Raw genomic sequence first — 18,229 nt, forward strand, 5'->3', positions numbered from 1 at the left:
CATCCTTTGCAGACAACACACACCACTACCAAGCCAAGCTAATTACTCTGTCAATGTCATAAAGTGAACAACATCTGAACAGTCAGAAGATGGCAAAGTGCCCACCAATGGAGCACCGTGATGAAGGCTGGGTTTCCATGAGGGGCTGCGGAACCGCCCTGGCCTTTGGCGCCCTGTTCCTCAGAGACCCTGGCCCTTGGTCACAGAGAAAGATAGAGTCCTTGTCTACTCACTTAGCTGACACACGAGCAAAAACCCAAACCCAACCCCCAAAACCATAGCAAGGTCACAGAAGATTTAGAAATAGGTTCAAAGAATGAATTCTACAGCAGAAAATTCGGGAGGCTGCCAGTTTTCAAAAGCCTCTCATAAATGCTGTCTCAGATAGAACTCTGCAAGGGCAGGAGGTGAGAACACTAATCTTAGATAAGAAAAGGCGGCAATAACGTTTATCCTAATACATATGCGAGATCGAAAGGAACAGTACTAGACTACAAAGAGTTACTGTTTTCGTGTCAGCATCTGGATTCCTTTGACAAATATCCCTTTTCCCCCCTTTTTGGGGAATAATTTCAAAGAACTCAGAGACTAGGAAGAGAGCAACTTTTTCTTTTCTTTCATTCTCTCTCTCTCTCTCTCTCTCTTTACAAAAAGAAGACTGAAATAGAAGAGAGTGAGAAAAAGAAAACAGATAAAAGAATGTAGTCAACTTCTTTGCTGGTCTCTTTAAGTTCTTCTTGTCCCTTTGAAAAAACAAAGTCAGACTGAAGGAAAGAGCATGTTTTGCTGGCTGAAAAAGGAAACCTGATACAGCTATAGGCAAGGCAAATGAAATAAGCTGGCAATGGGAATAGAGAATGTTAGAAGAAAAGCTATAAGAACGCAGAATTTGGCTATTTCTTAGTAACAACACTTTTTAAAAGTAAAATGTATTTTTATGTTCCAAAAATATTTGAAAATTATTAGACTTAATATTAATAATAGCACAGATTATTTAAAATAGCTGAAGTTCTATTGTATAATTTTAACTGCATTTCACATTTCACATATAGCATATATTTATTAGTGATGGCATAAAATGTAATTTTTCAGTTGATCCAAATTGTAGAAATAGCAAGAACTATTTGGCAGAGGGAAACTTATTGGAGTCTTAAATGTAGGATGTAACAGTTTGCCCTCTAGTGTCATTTTACCTATAAAACCTTGAAATTAGAACACTTGAATTTTATTTTTAAATGTTACTGAAATTCATTTAGGTTGAGAAGTATGAAGTAATATACAAACCAATCATCTTTATTTAAAAAACTACAACTATCTTAAAATATTTTAAAATATATAGAAAAGGTTGGCTCCAAGGACTACTGGCCACTCACAACAAAGGACTGGAGATTTCCCAGCTCCCTCCTAAACTTCTTTTAGTTTTCAGGACAAACCATGAAAGACTTCTCAAATGCGACCTTGGTGTCCTGCTTCCCCAAGTGACATAGCAATGGCACAGTTTAGATGGCAGTACAACAAAAGAGTCTTCAAACAAGAGCCCTGAAAAGGAAATCCTCGGGAAAATCCCCACTCAGTGAACTCCACTGTGTGCTAACAGACCCAAGGAAGAACCCACTCCAGAAGAAGAGAGTCTTTAGGTTATATATCCTCTCAATGTTTTACCTCATCATGCCAACGCCAAATACAACGTATGTCTTAAAAAGCCAGTCACTTAAAAATGGCTAGAACACAAATTTGACTCACATTGTTGATCAATGAATAACCAAAAAATAATCTAGCTCAACATGTAGAAGTGAAAATCCCTACATGACATTAGCTATTTTGTCAGGTAGCTTCACCTGGCTTTATCTGCATGTCCATGGGTCCATCCTTTTATGTCATCACAAATGACGATTTATACTTAGTAATGTCTTATTAGATTTTTTTGTGTCTTCTGAAAAAGTAACTGAAATAACCATGATTTTACCGAGCTCCCAATAGTGATAAAAAAAATGGTATAGGAAGTTAGGCTTTGTTAATATTAAAGCACCATGCTACAAATGTCTTCAAAAAGGTTTGCCAATAGGGCCTCTTAAAAATTCTTCCAAACATATAAAGGATGCACTTGAATGCCTTAAAGTTGATGGTAAATTCCTAAAAAGATTATCCCATCTGATTAACATGTAATTAACAAAATATGGAACAATTATCTCATTCTGAAAAGGGGGACTAAGATTATAGAATGAAAAGTATCACATATAACAATGATGTGATCTTAATTCTTACAATTGTTTTATTCTGTGCAATTTTGCAAAAAAAAATTGTACTCTTTTCACAATATGATCATCATAATCAATAAATTCTTCAATATATACTGGAAGGATTTCGTATATGTGTTATTCAGTGCTTATTAAATATTAAGTATATGTTCTTTTACTATTTTAAAAGAGCATCTTCCATAACTTTAGTCTTCCCAAAACATCAACATATAATTCTGTGTATTAACCAATATTTTGTAACTCTGTTTCTATGGTTAGGTTACTGATAATAGTTTTATTAATTATGTATTTTATATATCATGGAATAGACACCTACTTTATAGTTAAATGAAATTTTACATGTTATTGTCCACTTCAGCATTTTAAAACTTTCTCGAAATGAAATGTATTTAGAAAAGAGATGCATGTGAGAAATGTACCACAGGCAGCTATGCTAAGAACTATATCATACTGTTACAGGGAGTGAGTGCACAGAGTGGAGACATGTTGCCATAACTATACAAAGACAGAAAACTGTGAAACCCAAGCATCTTCTAAGCTCAGGCCCAATAAAGCATCAGGATTCGCATAAGCTTCACATTTCATCTTACTGTTCCCAGCTTTGGTAGAGAAGAAAGGGAAGGAAACTAATATCTGTTCCAGTCTACTGTGAACCAGGCACTATTCTGGGTATTCTTTGCACGCTTCCCAATCTCTGTAGTGAAAGATGCTGGGCTCTCAATATCCCCTTTTTACTGATGGGGAAATGGGCTTAGAGAAGTCAAGTAGTTGCCACAACTCAGCAGCTAATCAATGCTGGGTAGGGCTGTCTGATGCTTCCCACTCAGACAATGGTCTTCAACAGCTATCCCCTCTCACAAATCAGAGGGAGTCTCACCTATAATCGGTCGCTAAGGATCCCTAGGCCACAAGACAGTTACTCTCAAAAGGGATGGAGGAGGAACCCCTATGGTAACAGCTCCTCAGGAGATTCTGATACCACCTGGCCCCCAGCTCCCCGCCTAGAACCCAGTCCTCACTTTACCGATCTTGCCCAGATAGCCAAGGATCTCCAGGAAAATTGAGGTACAGGGTAAAGTTGCACAGTGGCAGTGAGGTCATTGACTGTCAGGTCCAAGGCCCTTCCTATTCTTCCACCCACATTCTTAACATTCGTTTACTGCCAAAGCAAGGTTCTGGTTCAGAATCATTCAGAAAATAAATGTGTGTACACAAAGTACAAATATTACACAAACGTATTATATAATATTCTTAAAAAGATAAACAGCATTACTTTATGCATGAAAGACCAAAGTGTGAATGAAAGCGTACGAATTATCCCTATTCTGCAAAACTTACCCATGTGATTATTTAGTTTAACAACTACAAATAGTAAAAATAATTTAACACTGAAAATAGTGATGTTACACTTACCTTAAGCCATAGCAAGGCAGAGTGAAGAGCCTGAACAGTGCCAGGAACACTCTTAACGGAAGCAGCGTGAACACATACAGAAACGCATCCAGGCACAGGAAGATCCCAAAAACCATGAGCTGGATTTTAAAAGGAGAGAAGAAAACAACACGTAAATAAACAGTCTTTAAATAATTGTAGATCAAAATGTAAACAAGGAATTTTTGAACTTTGTGGGAAGTTCATATCTTGTAACTTGGTAATGAGAATAACAAATTGATAGTCCTACTTGTGTATATGAGCCATATTTTAATGAAAAACCTTTTTCAAAGTGTAAATTTGTACTTCTTCTTCCAGAGCCTTTGGTTTACCACCCACAGAAGTCAATTACTCAAAAGATAAGTTGCCCTTGACCGTGGCTATGAAAGATCTGATTCGGCTTTCTGAGTACTTCCTCAAACTTTAAAGATATTGTAGACAACTTTCAGATAAAACTTTGTAACTGTAACTTTAATCTTTATAAATTTGCTATTTCCTGTTTATCAGAGTGCTTCATGGATGGGAAGGATTGGAATATCCATTGAGTTAAAATATGTAAATTGTTCCTAATTTTAACACAATTTCGTTTGTATTTGAACTTGCTATATTCAGAAGGCATTATTCTTAATTGGAGGAGTAACTGCTAATGTTTGTATCTCTCCCCCTTTCTTGTATACTTCAATCCTTCCTATTTTTTGTAACAATATACACTTTTACCCATTAAATGTAGGACTATATTTCATAAAAGGAGGGTGTAGTCTTTTGATGGTGTGGAGAAGTTGCCACACCCAGGCTCCCAAACTCTGCAACTGTAAGAGCAGGGACTTCCCTATGTCTGACACACAAACATGATATGCTGTACATGCCCTCACACATGACGCTCCATGTATCTTTAATCAATGAACTGCCTACACAAATGTAGGAAATAGTTAACAATCACACTGTTACTGGTAGAACTGCATCCCCTCCCCACAAATTCATATGATGAAGTCCTTGCCCCCAGTACCTCACAATGACTGCATTTAAAGATGGGGGTCTTGAAAGAGGTAGTTCAGTTAAAATGCATTCATGAGTAGGCCCTAATCCAGTATGACCAGTGTCCTTAATAGAAGAGAAAACGTGGACACAGAGACCGACACAGGGTGGGTGACACAAAGACACAAGGAGACAGCTGTCCACCGGCCTTGACCTTCAGGACTGCAATCTGGAGCCAGCCAGTTGGTGGTACTTTGGTACAGCAGCCCTTGCAAACTATATCACATCGTTAGAAAGGACAATTTTATCAATTTTTTGCAAGATGTCTCAAAAATATATTTCCCATCTATATACATATATACACATAACTTTGTGTATATATGTACTCTATACGTACATATACATATATGTGTGTGGATATATATATATATATATAGCCTTTTAGAAAACAATTTAGACTCATGAACAACCAGGAAAGTGCAATGTCAGTGCTCAGACCACCCTTTTCAGTCTCCCGACCACGACAGTTGTCAGAGTCGGTCACCCACTGTGGCCAGCACAGCAGGGTTCTGCACGCTGCCTTGTTTTTCACCCTTACAAAGGAGAGCTGCAGGAGACTGAGCACTGTCCGTGTGTAGCAATGGTAACTGATCCCGTCCCTGGTCGCTGAGAAGCCTCTCCATTTCAGTGTGCATGTGTAAGGAAACAGCGCGCTGGGAAGGAGTCAGCAGCTGTCTTTCTGATGACCTGACACTGGGGATGGACGCATTACTCATTGACCCAACATCCACGAAGCTGTTCACAGGACCAAGCCCATACTCAGCCCAGCTGCACAAAGCCAGCAGGACCACGGGAGGGGGCTCCTGCCCTCAGTAAGCTTACTCAGGTTTCAGCAGAGATGCCAGCATGTGGGTAACAGACAGGGACGTGGTAACTGCGCCACGGCAGAACTACGGATGCAGGGAACAGCGGAGCCCTGGGGAGAAGATAGCCAGCCCAACTTGGGGAGACTCAGGAAAAGCCCCATATGAGAGGAGACCCTTTTAACATCTGAGAAGATTAAGAACTACTGCCACATGGAGAGGGTGGACTGGGTAGGAGGAGGAGGTGTGGGAGGTGGGGAGATGGGGAGATGGGGAAGGAAGCTCGCCAGGCTCGGGAGGAAGCATGAGCAAGAGCACAGAGAAAGTAATGATGAAGACAACCTTTTCTTGCAGAAAAGTATAATCACCTTTCTTTGGCTTAGAGCAGTGGTTCTCAACCTTCCTAATGCCGCGACCCTTTAATACAGTTCCTCATGTTGTGGTGACCCCCAACCATAAAATTATTTTCGTTGCTACTTCATAACTGTAATTTTGCTACTATTATGAATCGTAATGTAAATATCTGATATGCAGGATGTATTTTCATTGTTACAAATTGAACATAATTAAAGCATAGTGATTAATCACAAAAGCAATATGTAATTATATATTTGTTTTCCGATGGTCTTAGGTGACCCCTGTGAAAGGGTCGTTCGACCCCCAAAGGGTTGCGACCCACAGGTTGAGAACCGCTGGCTTAGAGGAATTTGCATTAGTATTGTTTATAGTAAACAACAGTAACTAAAGTCTAAGGGGCCTTCCCTTCACATATTAAACCAGCCCAATAAACTCCGTGGGCCAGCAATCATCTCACACTGTGCCGACCTCATAACTGGGAGCTGTCACTACCATAGATCCCACCTTAAAATGGAAGGGAAACAGTGGCCGAGACCTAAGAAACTGCAGCTGGGTGGAAAGAAACCATCCTTGGATGTTGGAATACACAGTACACAACCAGTAGAAACTCCTTTCAGTGTTTATAAAAGCGGAGAAGTGACCCAACTACTGTACCTGTTGTTCGAATGTTACCCTTTCTCATAGGTACAGCATCTTCTAAATTCTTTACAAATGAAAATAAGATCATTTCCTAAAAAAGTAAACAAGACACAACCCTGAAAACATTCATCCTTCCTTGTAGGTCAGAAAGCCTGTGCTGGTGTGGCCCGAGCCTGGCACCCAGCGAGATGTTGAACCAGCATCTCTAAATTACATGGACCCAGGACTTGGAAGGTGCTGTACAAAGCATGTCTCCTATGCTGTGGCCCTCCAGGCAGGAGGAAGTGCTCCCTCCCCCCTCCCCCCAACAGCTCTGAGTGGTTACTGTCCTACCTAACACTGAGGAAGCCCCAGCTCTGGAGGCGGGATGCCTGCCCAAGCTCGCTCTCACCCACTATTTCACCAGGCATAGGGGTGGCTGTCATTGTCTTTGTGCTAACTCATCTGTTTCCAGTTTGCCTAGTGTCATAAAAAATAGGCATTTAATGAATCAAACTTACAAAAGGCATGAAACTGTCACACATTTCTATTTACAGCTAGCTTTGAAAAGGTGTTAAGAATTAAAAGCTCCGAGTATACATTACTATTGGGAATAATGTGTACTTCCATACCTTTGGTTCCTTTGTGTGGCATCTTGATAAAATAGGCAATCACTATTTCATTTTATTTGAACCAAATAACCACAAAGTATTCAAGCAGTCTTAAGTAATATCTAAAGAAAATTTCCCCTGAAATATACGAGGTGTGACAAGAAAGTAATACAACAGTGTCATATGTCACTCTGTTTCCCTTTTGATAAACACAAAAGTTTCTTGTCCTCCTTTAAGTGCCACTTGAAGTTTCAAAGTAAATGCCAGGTGTGGCTAAAGTCAAAGCAGCACAATGCTTGTGGAATATGCTTCCTTATATCACAACGAAAACCTGTTCTATTGGTTGACAGCCAGGCCTTGTCCCTCTCTGGTCCCACCTCCCTACTTCCGCCTCCTCTGGTGCTGCCACCACCCCCACCTCACCTAGTAAATGTGATCTCTCACTTGACAGTTATCTCACTTTTATGGGGAGGCCATAAAATAAATATTTCCTCTGTTTAGACTGACCATGATAGAAATAACAGAAAGTAGAAAACCAAGATACGGCAAAGAACTAAAGCACAGGGAAAATGCCTCAACAAGAAATCACACGCTGGAGTTTTGGGCTTTTTCCACTTTCCTGGGGACGGAAGACTCATTCTTTGGCTTGTTCCTCCTTTTTCCTCTGTAGCAAACACTTAGTGTGCAGCTCTAATGTGGCAGAGACCGACATATGTTCACTGTTTTAAGAAGAGCAAACAGTCTTACTAAGAAGCTCAACACCCAAAGAAGAGGATTTAATTGCTGACCACAACTTAGTCATTAATACACTTTACACTGCAAGTCACTACACACACACACACACTCAAACACCCAAAAGAAAACTTTCGCTAAAATAATACTTTTACTCCATGAAATACAGATGAGTATTTTCTACTTCCTTTTAAAAAAAACAATGCTGGTCTCATTAAACTCATGACCCACCAAAGGGTGAGAACTCCTGTCCGAAAAGAGGTTCCAGGACGCGCAGGCGGGATGGAATTCAGTTCCCTCCCTGGCAGCCACACAGCAGTGAAGACAGTCCCAAGTGGCCCCGAGGAGCTTTGCAGAAGCATCTGCACTGGCAACACTGCAAAGGCCTTTGTACAAAAATGCATGAAAAACAGGGATTTACAAATTGCAGCGATTCAATTTAAAATTTGTACTCAGAGTAAAGTTTTATAAGAATTTACATGAAAAAAAATAATTATTTCAAAATAACCTTCTGTTTAATTAATAAGGCAGTTCTTTTTTGTTTGTTTGCTTGTGTTTTTTTGGTTACTCCTCATCTGAGGATACTTTCCCATTGATTTTTTTAGAGAGAGGGAAAGACAGAGAGAAACACTGATGTGAGAGAAACACATCGATTGGTTGCCTCCTGCATGAGCCCCTATCCAGGGCCCGGGCCGCCGGGGAGGAGCCTGCAACCAAGGTACGTGCCTTTGACCAGAATCAAACTCGAGACCCTCTGACACTCTATTAACTGAGCCAAACCAGCTAGGGTAATAAGGTAGTTCTTGAGAGTCTTCTTTGGGATGAAAAAACAAAAGTGAAAACAAAGGGCAGAAACGGTCACTGACCTTTCTGTGCCACAGGAGGTATTATCTGGAAGGACTTCAGAAGCCTTGTACGGGTAGCGGGCACCAGAGTACTAGGCACTGTGTGTGGGCTGTGTGCACGGCCCCACCTCCACTCTGCAGACTCGAGAGCCTGCCCGAGTTCATGAACAGAAGAGGCAGGGCCAGACTTCAGTGGGTCTGCAGAAAGCTTGGCTTTGAAAACTGAAGCACTTTCCTAGTAATGACACCTGTCACTCTTCCTTCCAGCCTCAACCTTGCCACTGGATTTGACACCTTATATATTTTAAAAAACATCAATGTTAAGAAAAGCACAAAATGCCAATAATCCTATAACCCTGGAAGTCAATGGAAAACCCAGTTCTAGTGAAAATTTCCATAACCAGCTCTTACCACATTCACTTTGAATGTCCTACTATTGCTTTTCATCATTTGAACAGTACTAGGCTCCAAACAAAGAAATAAGTAAAAAGGCCAGCCTCTCTCTGTGGAGAATGGAGCAAGGCTTACCTTTTAAAACATCTATGTTTACCTTTCGGACAAAAATGTCTTTAATGCCCTTCGAAATTTCAAAATAAATGAAGTGTTATATCTAAAAGTAAGACAGCACAACGATTCTGAAACAGGCCTCTTGGAATCTGACAAACCACCTCCTGGCGATTCTGAATACCATCTTGCCACTATGACCCCAACTGCCACCGGCTAGTGGAGGACACGCCAGCCGAGGACGCTCCCCGGCTGGTCTGGAGTGTCAGTTGGCAAGAAGCAGTAAAGCGGGAAGGGGCATTTCCCACCCTCCCCCTGGTCTCACTTTCAGTAAAGCTCAGCTCTACAATGGGAGGATGAAAGGCCACCAGGAAGGACACCTTCCCCAGGGAATGCACAAGCCAGTGAGCTGGACACAGGCCAGTGGTCAGAGCCTGATGAATGATGTGCCCTAGCAGCACTGGCCAAGAGAGTAGGTCTGTGCGGGGTGTGGTGTGAGTGGAGGGTGGCATGGGGATTGTGCACGCAGGGAAGGGAAATGGAGTCAGCAAAGATCTCCTCAGAGGAGACAAGATGGCACTGGATTTTGCCAGGTCAGTAAGGAGGAACAGACTTCCCAACAAAGGGAAGAGTGTGCACCGGTGCAATGTGAGTGGGTGGCTGTGTGGCCAGAAGGTAATCATTATACAAGAGGGACAGAAATCACCTTCAGTTAATTACTAAGGAGCGCCACTCTTTGCTCTACGTTCCAGAAGTCCTCAACAAGCCCACATGCAAGGATTCATGATTAGAAGAATGTGAAGGAGAATGAGTGATCAATAAGAAAGTTTACAAGTGACTGACTTTGAAAGCAATGATGGCAGATTCAAGGTTGTCCCTATAATAAAACAGTTTTAATCACCTGAATTAAAAAATTCATGTCCCCAGGAAGTTTACACCCTAGGCCAGCGGTTCTCAACCTGTAGGTCGAGACCCTTTGGGGGTCGCACGACCCTTTCACAGGAGTCGCCTAAGACCATCGGAAAACACATGTATAATTACATATTGTTTTTGTGATTAATCACTATGCTTTAATTATGTTCAATTTGTAACAATGAAATTGGGGGTCACCACAACATGAGGAACTGTATTAAAGGGTCGCGGCATTAGGAAGGTTGAGAACCACTGCTCTAGGCGATGATGAACAAAGGGATTACCTCGAACCAGGTACTTTTATGATAGGCCAGGTTACAAAAACATATGTAACCATGGAAAACAAAGTAATGTTGATAAAAGACTTGACAATAATTACAACTTATATCTGACATATATTTAACACAAAGAATCAATTTAAGATGTTAATATGTGGAAACACTATTATGGGGCCAAAAAACTACTTTTCCTCCCACCTTCTAAGTTCGTCTGGCTGATTCAAATTGACAGAGGCAGATTAACAGGAGAAAATGTACGTTCATCACGAATGTATATGCTGGGGGGAGGGGGAGGCATTTCGCAGGATATGAGACCTGAAACGGACTGGGGAGTTCAGGTTTAGAGGCCACTATGGACAAAGGAGAAAGGGAGCAGAAGCCTGAGATTTCAAATGAAACAGACATTTTACAGGTAGCTGAGGAAGAGTGGGACACATGTGCTGGGCAAATTCTTGCTAGGCAACCCAGAAACAATGGGGGTAGAGGGGATGTCTATCAACCAGGCCCCTGCCTGCAGCCTTCCTACCTACTGCTAAGGTGAGGGTGTTGAGATTTCCTTCCTGGAACAGGCCTTTTCATCTGAGTCTCTTAGGCAGGAAAGGAGAAAGGCCACAGGTTCTTTCTGAGTCTTCTGTTTTTGAATAATCACCTTAAAACCAATATCCCAAAAGGGACAATTTTGGGGTGGCAAAATTCTGGTCCCCTTCACTATGCACATGAAAGGTCCTGAGATTTTCTTGCTTCTCTTAATTCCAATCCATGTTTGAATACAGTTATTTTGTAAGCACTGGACCCACATTAATTTATTTAATCCTCCCAACAACCCTGGAGGCAAGGACCATTCCGTGGTGTGTGGCAGGGACAGGCAGGGCTGTGCGCTCCTGCTGAGAGGTTGGAGCGGGCAGGAGGCTGGCTGTGCTCTCGGGACCCCATGGCACGTCTGAGTCTCACTAAGGACGCGAGGTCTTTACTGTAGCTGCCATCACAGGCACAAGTCTCCTTTTCAGGGAGCAGTCAGCAAGGAGCATTAAGGCAGACTGAGTGCAAGCAGGAACAACAGCTAAGGACAATAAAACAGTCTGAGTGACAGCTCACAATGGCCTGATGCAGCAAATGGAGAGAGAGGAAAAGAGATTTAAGACTGTTTTCAAAGCTGAAGTGACAGAAGTTACTGATTCAAAAATATAAACATCGCCCCACAGTGCCCAGTTCACAAACTGTCCTTTAAACATATCAGTGAATGGGGTGGAAGTCGCGGCTGGCTGGCCCTAGAACCATCTGATGAGTCCTATGTGCCCAGTAGGTAGCAGGGCCTCACTAGGCCAAGGAGGCCCTGGATGCCCCAGCCACTCCCCCATCACCTCTAAACCCGCTTCTGGAGGGGGCTTCTGTGCTGCTGCCACTGGCCCTGTGCCCTGTGGTTGAGAAAAGTAAGAGGGCTGCAGAAGGAATATGGAAGCTGCTGTCACCTCTACCAGCAGGGGGCGCCAAAGCCTCCGAAGGGAAGGGAGGACTACCAGACAAGGCAGTTGAGAGGGTGAGCTAGGCAGGTCCCCACCCTTTCCTGCTTCTCAGCAGCTGTGTGGCAGGACATCCGAGTCAGGGTGTGTAACAAAAGAGGGCCGCACCACGAGAAGAATTTAAAGGGATGGTGCCCCCAAACGTGTTTTCATGAAATTAGAAACCGAGCAGGATGCCCAAGCGTCTCTGCCACCAACGTGGGTCTGAGAAAGCCCTTTATTAGTTTCACAAGGAAATCCAAGGACTGTTTACTGAACCAGGGTGAGACAATGGCCATGACTACACTTTCTTAACACATACCTCACAGTGAGAAACAACAAAAAGGTTTTATATGACATTGTCATTAAATTCATTACTTTGAAAGGAACTTTTACAATTATTTTTCCTAAATGTTATCTTCTCTGACCCTCAAACAAGCAGAATGAAGTTCCTCCACTTTTATGTAACACCGCTTTCTGGGGTCTCTCCATGCACCCCATTTCTCCTGTTTCTCATATGCAATCATCAGCCCTTCTGAGATGACTTAGTTCAACCTTCTAATTTTAGATGAAGTCAAAGCCAAAGGAGGTTCCAGGCTCGACTGGATCACTTGGCTATGCCCTGCAGACCTGAGATGAGAAGCTATGGGTATTGAATCTTTACTGCAAATACTCCCCTGTGTGACAGTAACCTTTCTCTCTTTCAATAATAATAATAGCCTATGCCTAAAAATAACAATATTCTATACCTACAGCAATACCTATATCTTCAACCTGACAACTTAAAGTTAAAATAAAAATTCACTAGATTCTTAAGACAGCTAAATAGTTGCATTTGAAGACTAATCAGCTGAATTCATATTTTAAAAATGTATTAAGTAACTATATATACAAAGCATAGTAGCAATAAGGGATTGCCAAAAAGCATAGAATTACAATGTAAAAAAAATTCAAAAATGTATTTTAATTTTAACTTTTATGACAGGCAAGGTTACATAAACACACATAACCACAGAAAATAAGTAATTTTGAGAAAAGGCTTCGTACTAATCCAGCCGTGGGCAAACTACGGCCCGAGGGCCGGATCCGGCCCGTTTGAAATGAATAAAACTAAAAAAAAAAAAGACCGTACCCATTTATGTAATGATGTTTACTTTGAATTTATATTAGTTCACACAAACACCCCATCCATGCTTTTGTTCCGGCCCTCCGGTCCAGTTTAAGAACCCATTGTGGCCCTCGAGTCAAAAAGTTTGCCCACCCCTGTTAATCACAACCTACACCTGACATATAATTAACATGAGGAATAAATTTCTTAAAGGTAAATCAATCAATGGATTTTCATTTGAAGAAGGACATGCACATGGTGAGATCTTGAGATCTTCTTGCTTCTTTTACTTCTAATCCATGTTGAACACTGCTATACTAATTTTTCAGAAGCATAGCTCTGAGAGGTGGCTAATCCGATTACCACCCTCAATCCGTTCTCCTTTTGTTGGCAAAGCAGAGCACTTACTGTCCTTGTCTCCCATGCAGCTGGGGACGAGTGTATAACTCAGCTTGGCCAGTAAGATACAAGCAGAAGGAAGTCTGCTGGGCACTTCTGGGAAAGCTTTTAATTCTTTATAAAAGGAACAGTCAGAGAGGGGACTGTCCATCTCTTCTTTCTGCTTATTATGCAGATGTGATGCCTGAGGCTGCAATGAGCAAGAGGACCAAAAGCCAATTTGCCAACGATGGCAAAATACTGGTAGAGGGATCAAAAAGATTTGGTCCATGCTGGCTTCATTAATCTACTGGAACAATTGAGACCTCCTTCCTTGAGACTCACTAAAAAAAAAATCTTATTTATTTAAGCCACTGTTAGGTATCCTATTTCATACATAGCTAACTGTTAGTATTCTGTTATATACACAGCTCAAAGTACGCCAAAGAAATCTATTTTAGCCCTGACCGGTTTGGCTCAGTGGATAGAGCATCGGCCTGCAGACTCAAGGGTCCCAGGTTCGATTCCGGTGTAGGGCATGTACCTTGGTTGCGGGCACATCCCCAGTGGGGAGTGTGCAGGAGGCAGCTGATCAATGTTTCTCTCTCATCGATGTTTCTAACTCTCTCTCCCTCTCCCTTCCTCTCTGTAAAAAAAAAAAAGAAACCTATTTTAACAGTCCTCCCAAAGCCAGTCTAAACTCCTTAGCTTCACCAGCCTGGATCCAGCCTGTCCTTCCAGTGTACCTGTCCTTTCCTGTGTGTACCTCACAGATTCCCCTCCCCATACACACTCATAGGCCCTACAATGCACGGACAAAATCTACCTCTTTTTTCTCATCCCCTTGCCAATTACCTTCACAAGTCCTTTCTCCCTATAAAAGTACCTGGAACATAGTAAGTATTCAAAACAAAGACCGGGAAAATAAACAAATAAATGAATAAGTGATCTATTATTTCTCTACATTAGCATTTATATATATGAGGCAATTTAAGAAAATACTGTGATTTTTTTTTTTTACCATTTGCTGCAATTTTAGATTCATACAGATGACAAAATTAGCCCTTGGACAAAAATCTGGGATTTTTTTACATTAGTAAACAGGTTCAGTAAGAGATATTGAATTGATCTTTCTCTTCGCTTGAAAGTACAAACGTTAGTTACATGTTTTATAGTACCATGCGTGCAACCCTTGTGGAAGCAAAGTGCTCTGTAATCAAGTGTCTCTCCCTCCAAAGGCTAGGAGAAAATGTCATAACGTTTACTGAAAACAAGAACAAAAATGAGTAAGGTGTTATGTATTAGAATAGACAATGCAACCACAAAGGAAACCAATAAACATAATTTAGATTAACATGAATGTCTAGATATTCTCCCAGCTCTTATAAAGAAAGCCCGAGGTGAAACACTACTCATAGAAAATAAGGGCCACAGGGGTATCATTCATGGTTAGGAGAGATATTTAAGCCTGAAGTTAAACTGAAATCTACCTCCACTCTAGGTTTCCCTTAGTCTTAGAGGTGAAGAATGCCTTGAACTGAAATGTATGACTTCCTTTCCTGCATTTTAAACAATAAAGCTTCTAGAGTGTTGCTCTAAGAGACTAAATCAAATTTTCCCAAATAGGCCTAACACCAACACCCTCCTTCATGGGAAGCAGGGTTAGAAAGTTATGACAACTGTGCATGAACAGTATTAATTCAAATTTCCTGACATTCTACATTTTACATACATACAAAGTTTCACACACACACACACACACACAAAAATACCCTTAGTATAGGCAATGTGCTCTAATACTTCTATTCTTTTCTTAAAAAAAAAAATCCACACATATGGGTTACCCATCAGTGGTTCTGTCATGGATTACAGTTTGAAAAACACTGATTTATACTTTAGTCTTATCAAGACCTGTAGGCATTTTCCCCAGAAGACAACTTAATACTCACAATAACAAACATGAAACGCTTATAAGTTTCTACGAGAAATCTACTAAAAAACTTGCTTGTTATTTCAATGTTACCAATAAAGAAGAGAGAATGATGTGTATTGAACTGCCTCTGATGAGGTGATACAAGCAGAAGGTGACAGTAACCGTTCTCTCTTTCAATAATAATAATAGCCTATAATTATAGAAGTATAAAGGGATGCTGTCACTGCTCATTATTTGTGTCACAGGAGGGGTAAGACAGGGTCAGACAGACAGACACCTCCCCGCTCTGAAGCAGTCCCCTGGGTGTGTCCCTGGCCTGGCTGTGGCTACAGGCAAATCCCTCTGTGTTCTCCCCAGAGAAGAACGGAGTCCAGATCTGCTCCACCAGGTGGAAGAAAGCACTTCCCTGCAGAAAGCAGGTGATAAGCTGTCTGTGGCTGGACAACGGGCCAATGTTGTCCTGACAAGAACATGGGCCCAGCAGACCCTCCCTCCAGCGGCCTCTGCAGTATGTCCTCACATTTCCACCTCACGGCTTATTACTAGAGGAAAAAAGTGAGCATTGAAAAGCAAGTTTTTTAAAGTGTTCTAAGAAAGATCCAAGAATTAGTTTAATCTTTCTTTTTGCAAGCATAAGAAACATTACCCTCCACCCCTAAGAAAATCTTACATAAACTCCAATATACAGAACAAAGGCGCTGCTGCAAGAGGAGGCTGCTGCAGAGAGCGCCCGCACACCCCTCCACCTCCCTTCTCATCCTCCAGGCCATCGGCTCCCCTGGGGGCCCTAGAACTCCCTAGAACAAATAAACCAAGCACATTCACTGATCTTGACCTAGGGTAACACAGAACTGCACTGTCATGTGTGTTCTCTCCCAAAATCTTTGCTGGTTCCCTAGCTCTCCTATCTTCCCAACACGGAACTTCCTAAAACTTCAGCATGTGACATGCCACCAACAACCTATGTGAAGCAACATTTCTCAAGTTGTCACTCTATGCCCGACTCATCCTTCTACCCAACTGATGGACAGTCATAAAAAAAAGAGCATCAGCCAAACCAGCTGATCCTCGCTTCTCACAGCCTACCACACCTCTTGCCATTATAATATGTGATAAAACAAACCAACAACACTCTTCTGACAGCCACTGGAACAGATAATATGGTTCTAAGGAAGTGACTGAAATATTTTAAGTTGTATCTATATATATAAAAGCCTAATATGCAAAGTGTCCCCTCTGGAGTTCAACTTGAGACCTGGAGTTCGATCGCTCGCTACGATGTGTGCTGACCACCAGGGGGTGGTGTGGAATGAAGGAAGGCCCAGCCGGCAGCTGGCTGCCACTAGGGACCCTACCTGTGCACGAATTTCGTGCACTGGGCCTCTAGTGTTACTATAAAACTATGAAAACATGTTTTAATATAGCTAAAGCTGAATTATTTCTTCTTTCTTTCTAGCAAGAAATATGGAAGTGCTCAGAGTCGCCAGCTCTAGCAATGTAGAGGAGAGTGGCTTCCTGCCACATCTGATTGGTCTAGACAGAGACACAATCGAGGGAACATGGTGTGTGTAGACACGGAGCTGTCATAACTATGCCAACCTATGATGTGATATTCTCTGTGATGAAGGCAAAATGAACCACCTTTTTCTTGAAGAGACTATAATTTATGTTTTTAAATATGAAGGCTGTCTGAGAAACTAAAACCTTGAAGAAGGCTGACATTAAATAATTTATTATGCTGAATGGAAAAAAGAACTGTTTCTAATAAAACAAAACTGAAGAGAACTAACGGAGTAAGTGGAGATTAATTCCTTGGAAAAGGTTATTTGGATGGGACACACATGAAAATAGGGTAAGTTTACTAAGAAACAAAGTTAAGAATCATTGGATCTCACACTAAAAATATACTCTTTAAAGCCTCTTTCTTTATCCTACTCCCCCAATATATTTAATTATTTCCAAATATTTAAAAACTCAACTCAAACTGTTCACTATTTTTTTTTGTATGATTAGCACATTGACATAACTTTCAAAATGATGTCTGGTAATAGAAAAAAAAAAGGTACCTTTTCCAATTCTCTTGGTATTCGCATACAAGTGTACACTCTTTCTCTTCTTTCTGTGTACTTGGCCTCATTATGTTCAAGGAAGTACCCTCTTGTTAGTTCAGCACTGAGGAACCTCAACAATGAAAGCTCTACAGGAAAAGAAAATGACACAAAACAAAAGAACAGTATTTATCAAGGAACTTAAATGCTAGCTGGGGCCATAGGTAATACATATATAAAACAACGATGAAAGAATAAAACAAAGTCATCTATAATTCTGTGCCCAAAACTGAACTATACATAAATAATTAGCAAAGACTGCAGAGAAAACTGCTGCTCTGTGTGGTATAAACTGAAAATTCCACAGGAATACAGAAGAGACAATTACTATGAGCCAGAATAGCCTGAAAAGTGTTTTGCAAGAGCCCAGTCCTGTGTCTTATAGGTTACATAGAACTATGAAGGCAGGTAAGAGTACAGTCAATATATATATATATATATATATATATATATATATCACACAAATATGACATGGAGATATACATATATGTACATATGTGTATATATACACACATATATCCATACATATATATATCCATATATATATGTATGTTTGTTTTTTTAAAGGAAGTCAAGTCATCTAACAGGCATTGCTTCAGTCCAAGAACTATCCTGGATGAACTACATGGATACTGGTGTAACCTCAGCTTCAGAGATCCTGCAAAAGTGCTAGGTGAAGGCGTACACAGGATGCTACCCATGCTGCAGGGGAGGAAGAAGCTCTCCCTACCCCCAGGTTCTATCAGCTGGTCTAATGATCTAATAAACAGGAGGCAGATTAGTAAGAGAAAGTGACCAAATTCCATTACATACGCATGT

At 41.2% G+C, this 18,229-nt stretch overlaps 1 protein-coding gene across 5 annotated transcripts in view; it reads right to left on the bottom strand.

Moving 5' to 3' along the window:
• The window catches only part of TAPT1 (transmembrane anterior posterior transformation 1), a 59,588-nt gene that overhangs the window by 33,576 nt on the left and 7,783 nt on the right, over positions 1 to 18,229 (bottom strand). For 4 of the 5 annotated variants that reach the window (XR_002832324.1, XM_023765013.1, XM_023765012.1 and 1 more), the window contains exons 2-3: positions 17,369 to 17,499; positions 3,672 to 3,790 (exon numbers count right to left, since the gene is read on the bottom strand). Coding sequence is in view for 3 of the 5 variants with exons in the window: in XM_023765013.1 (XP_023620781.1) it covers positions 3,672 to 3,790; positions 17,369 to 17,499 (250 nt within the window). In the remaining 2 variants the exon portion in view is untranslated. Of the gene's footprint in view, positions 1 to 3,671; positions 3,791 to 17,368; positions 17,500 to 18,229 lie in introns of those variants that run through there. The other variant, XM_014466925.2, reaches the window with a different exon arrangement.

This window comes from Myotis lucifugus, unplaced genomic scaffold (assembly GCF_000147115.1).
Source record: "Myotis lucifugus unplaced genomic scaffold, Myoluc2.0 scaffold_367, whole genome shotgun sequence".
NCBI classification, from domain to species: Eukaryota; Metazoa; Chordata; class Mammalia; order Chiroptera; family Vespertilionidae; genus Myotis; species Myotis lucifugus.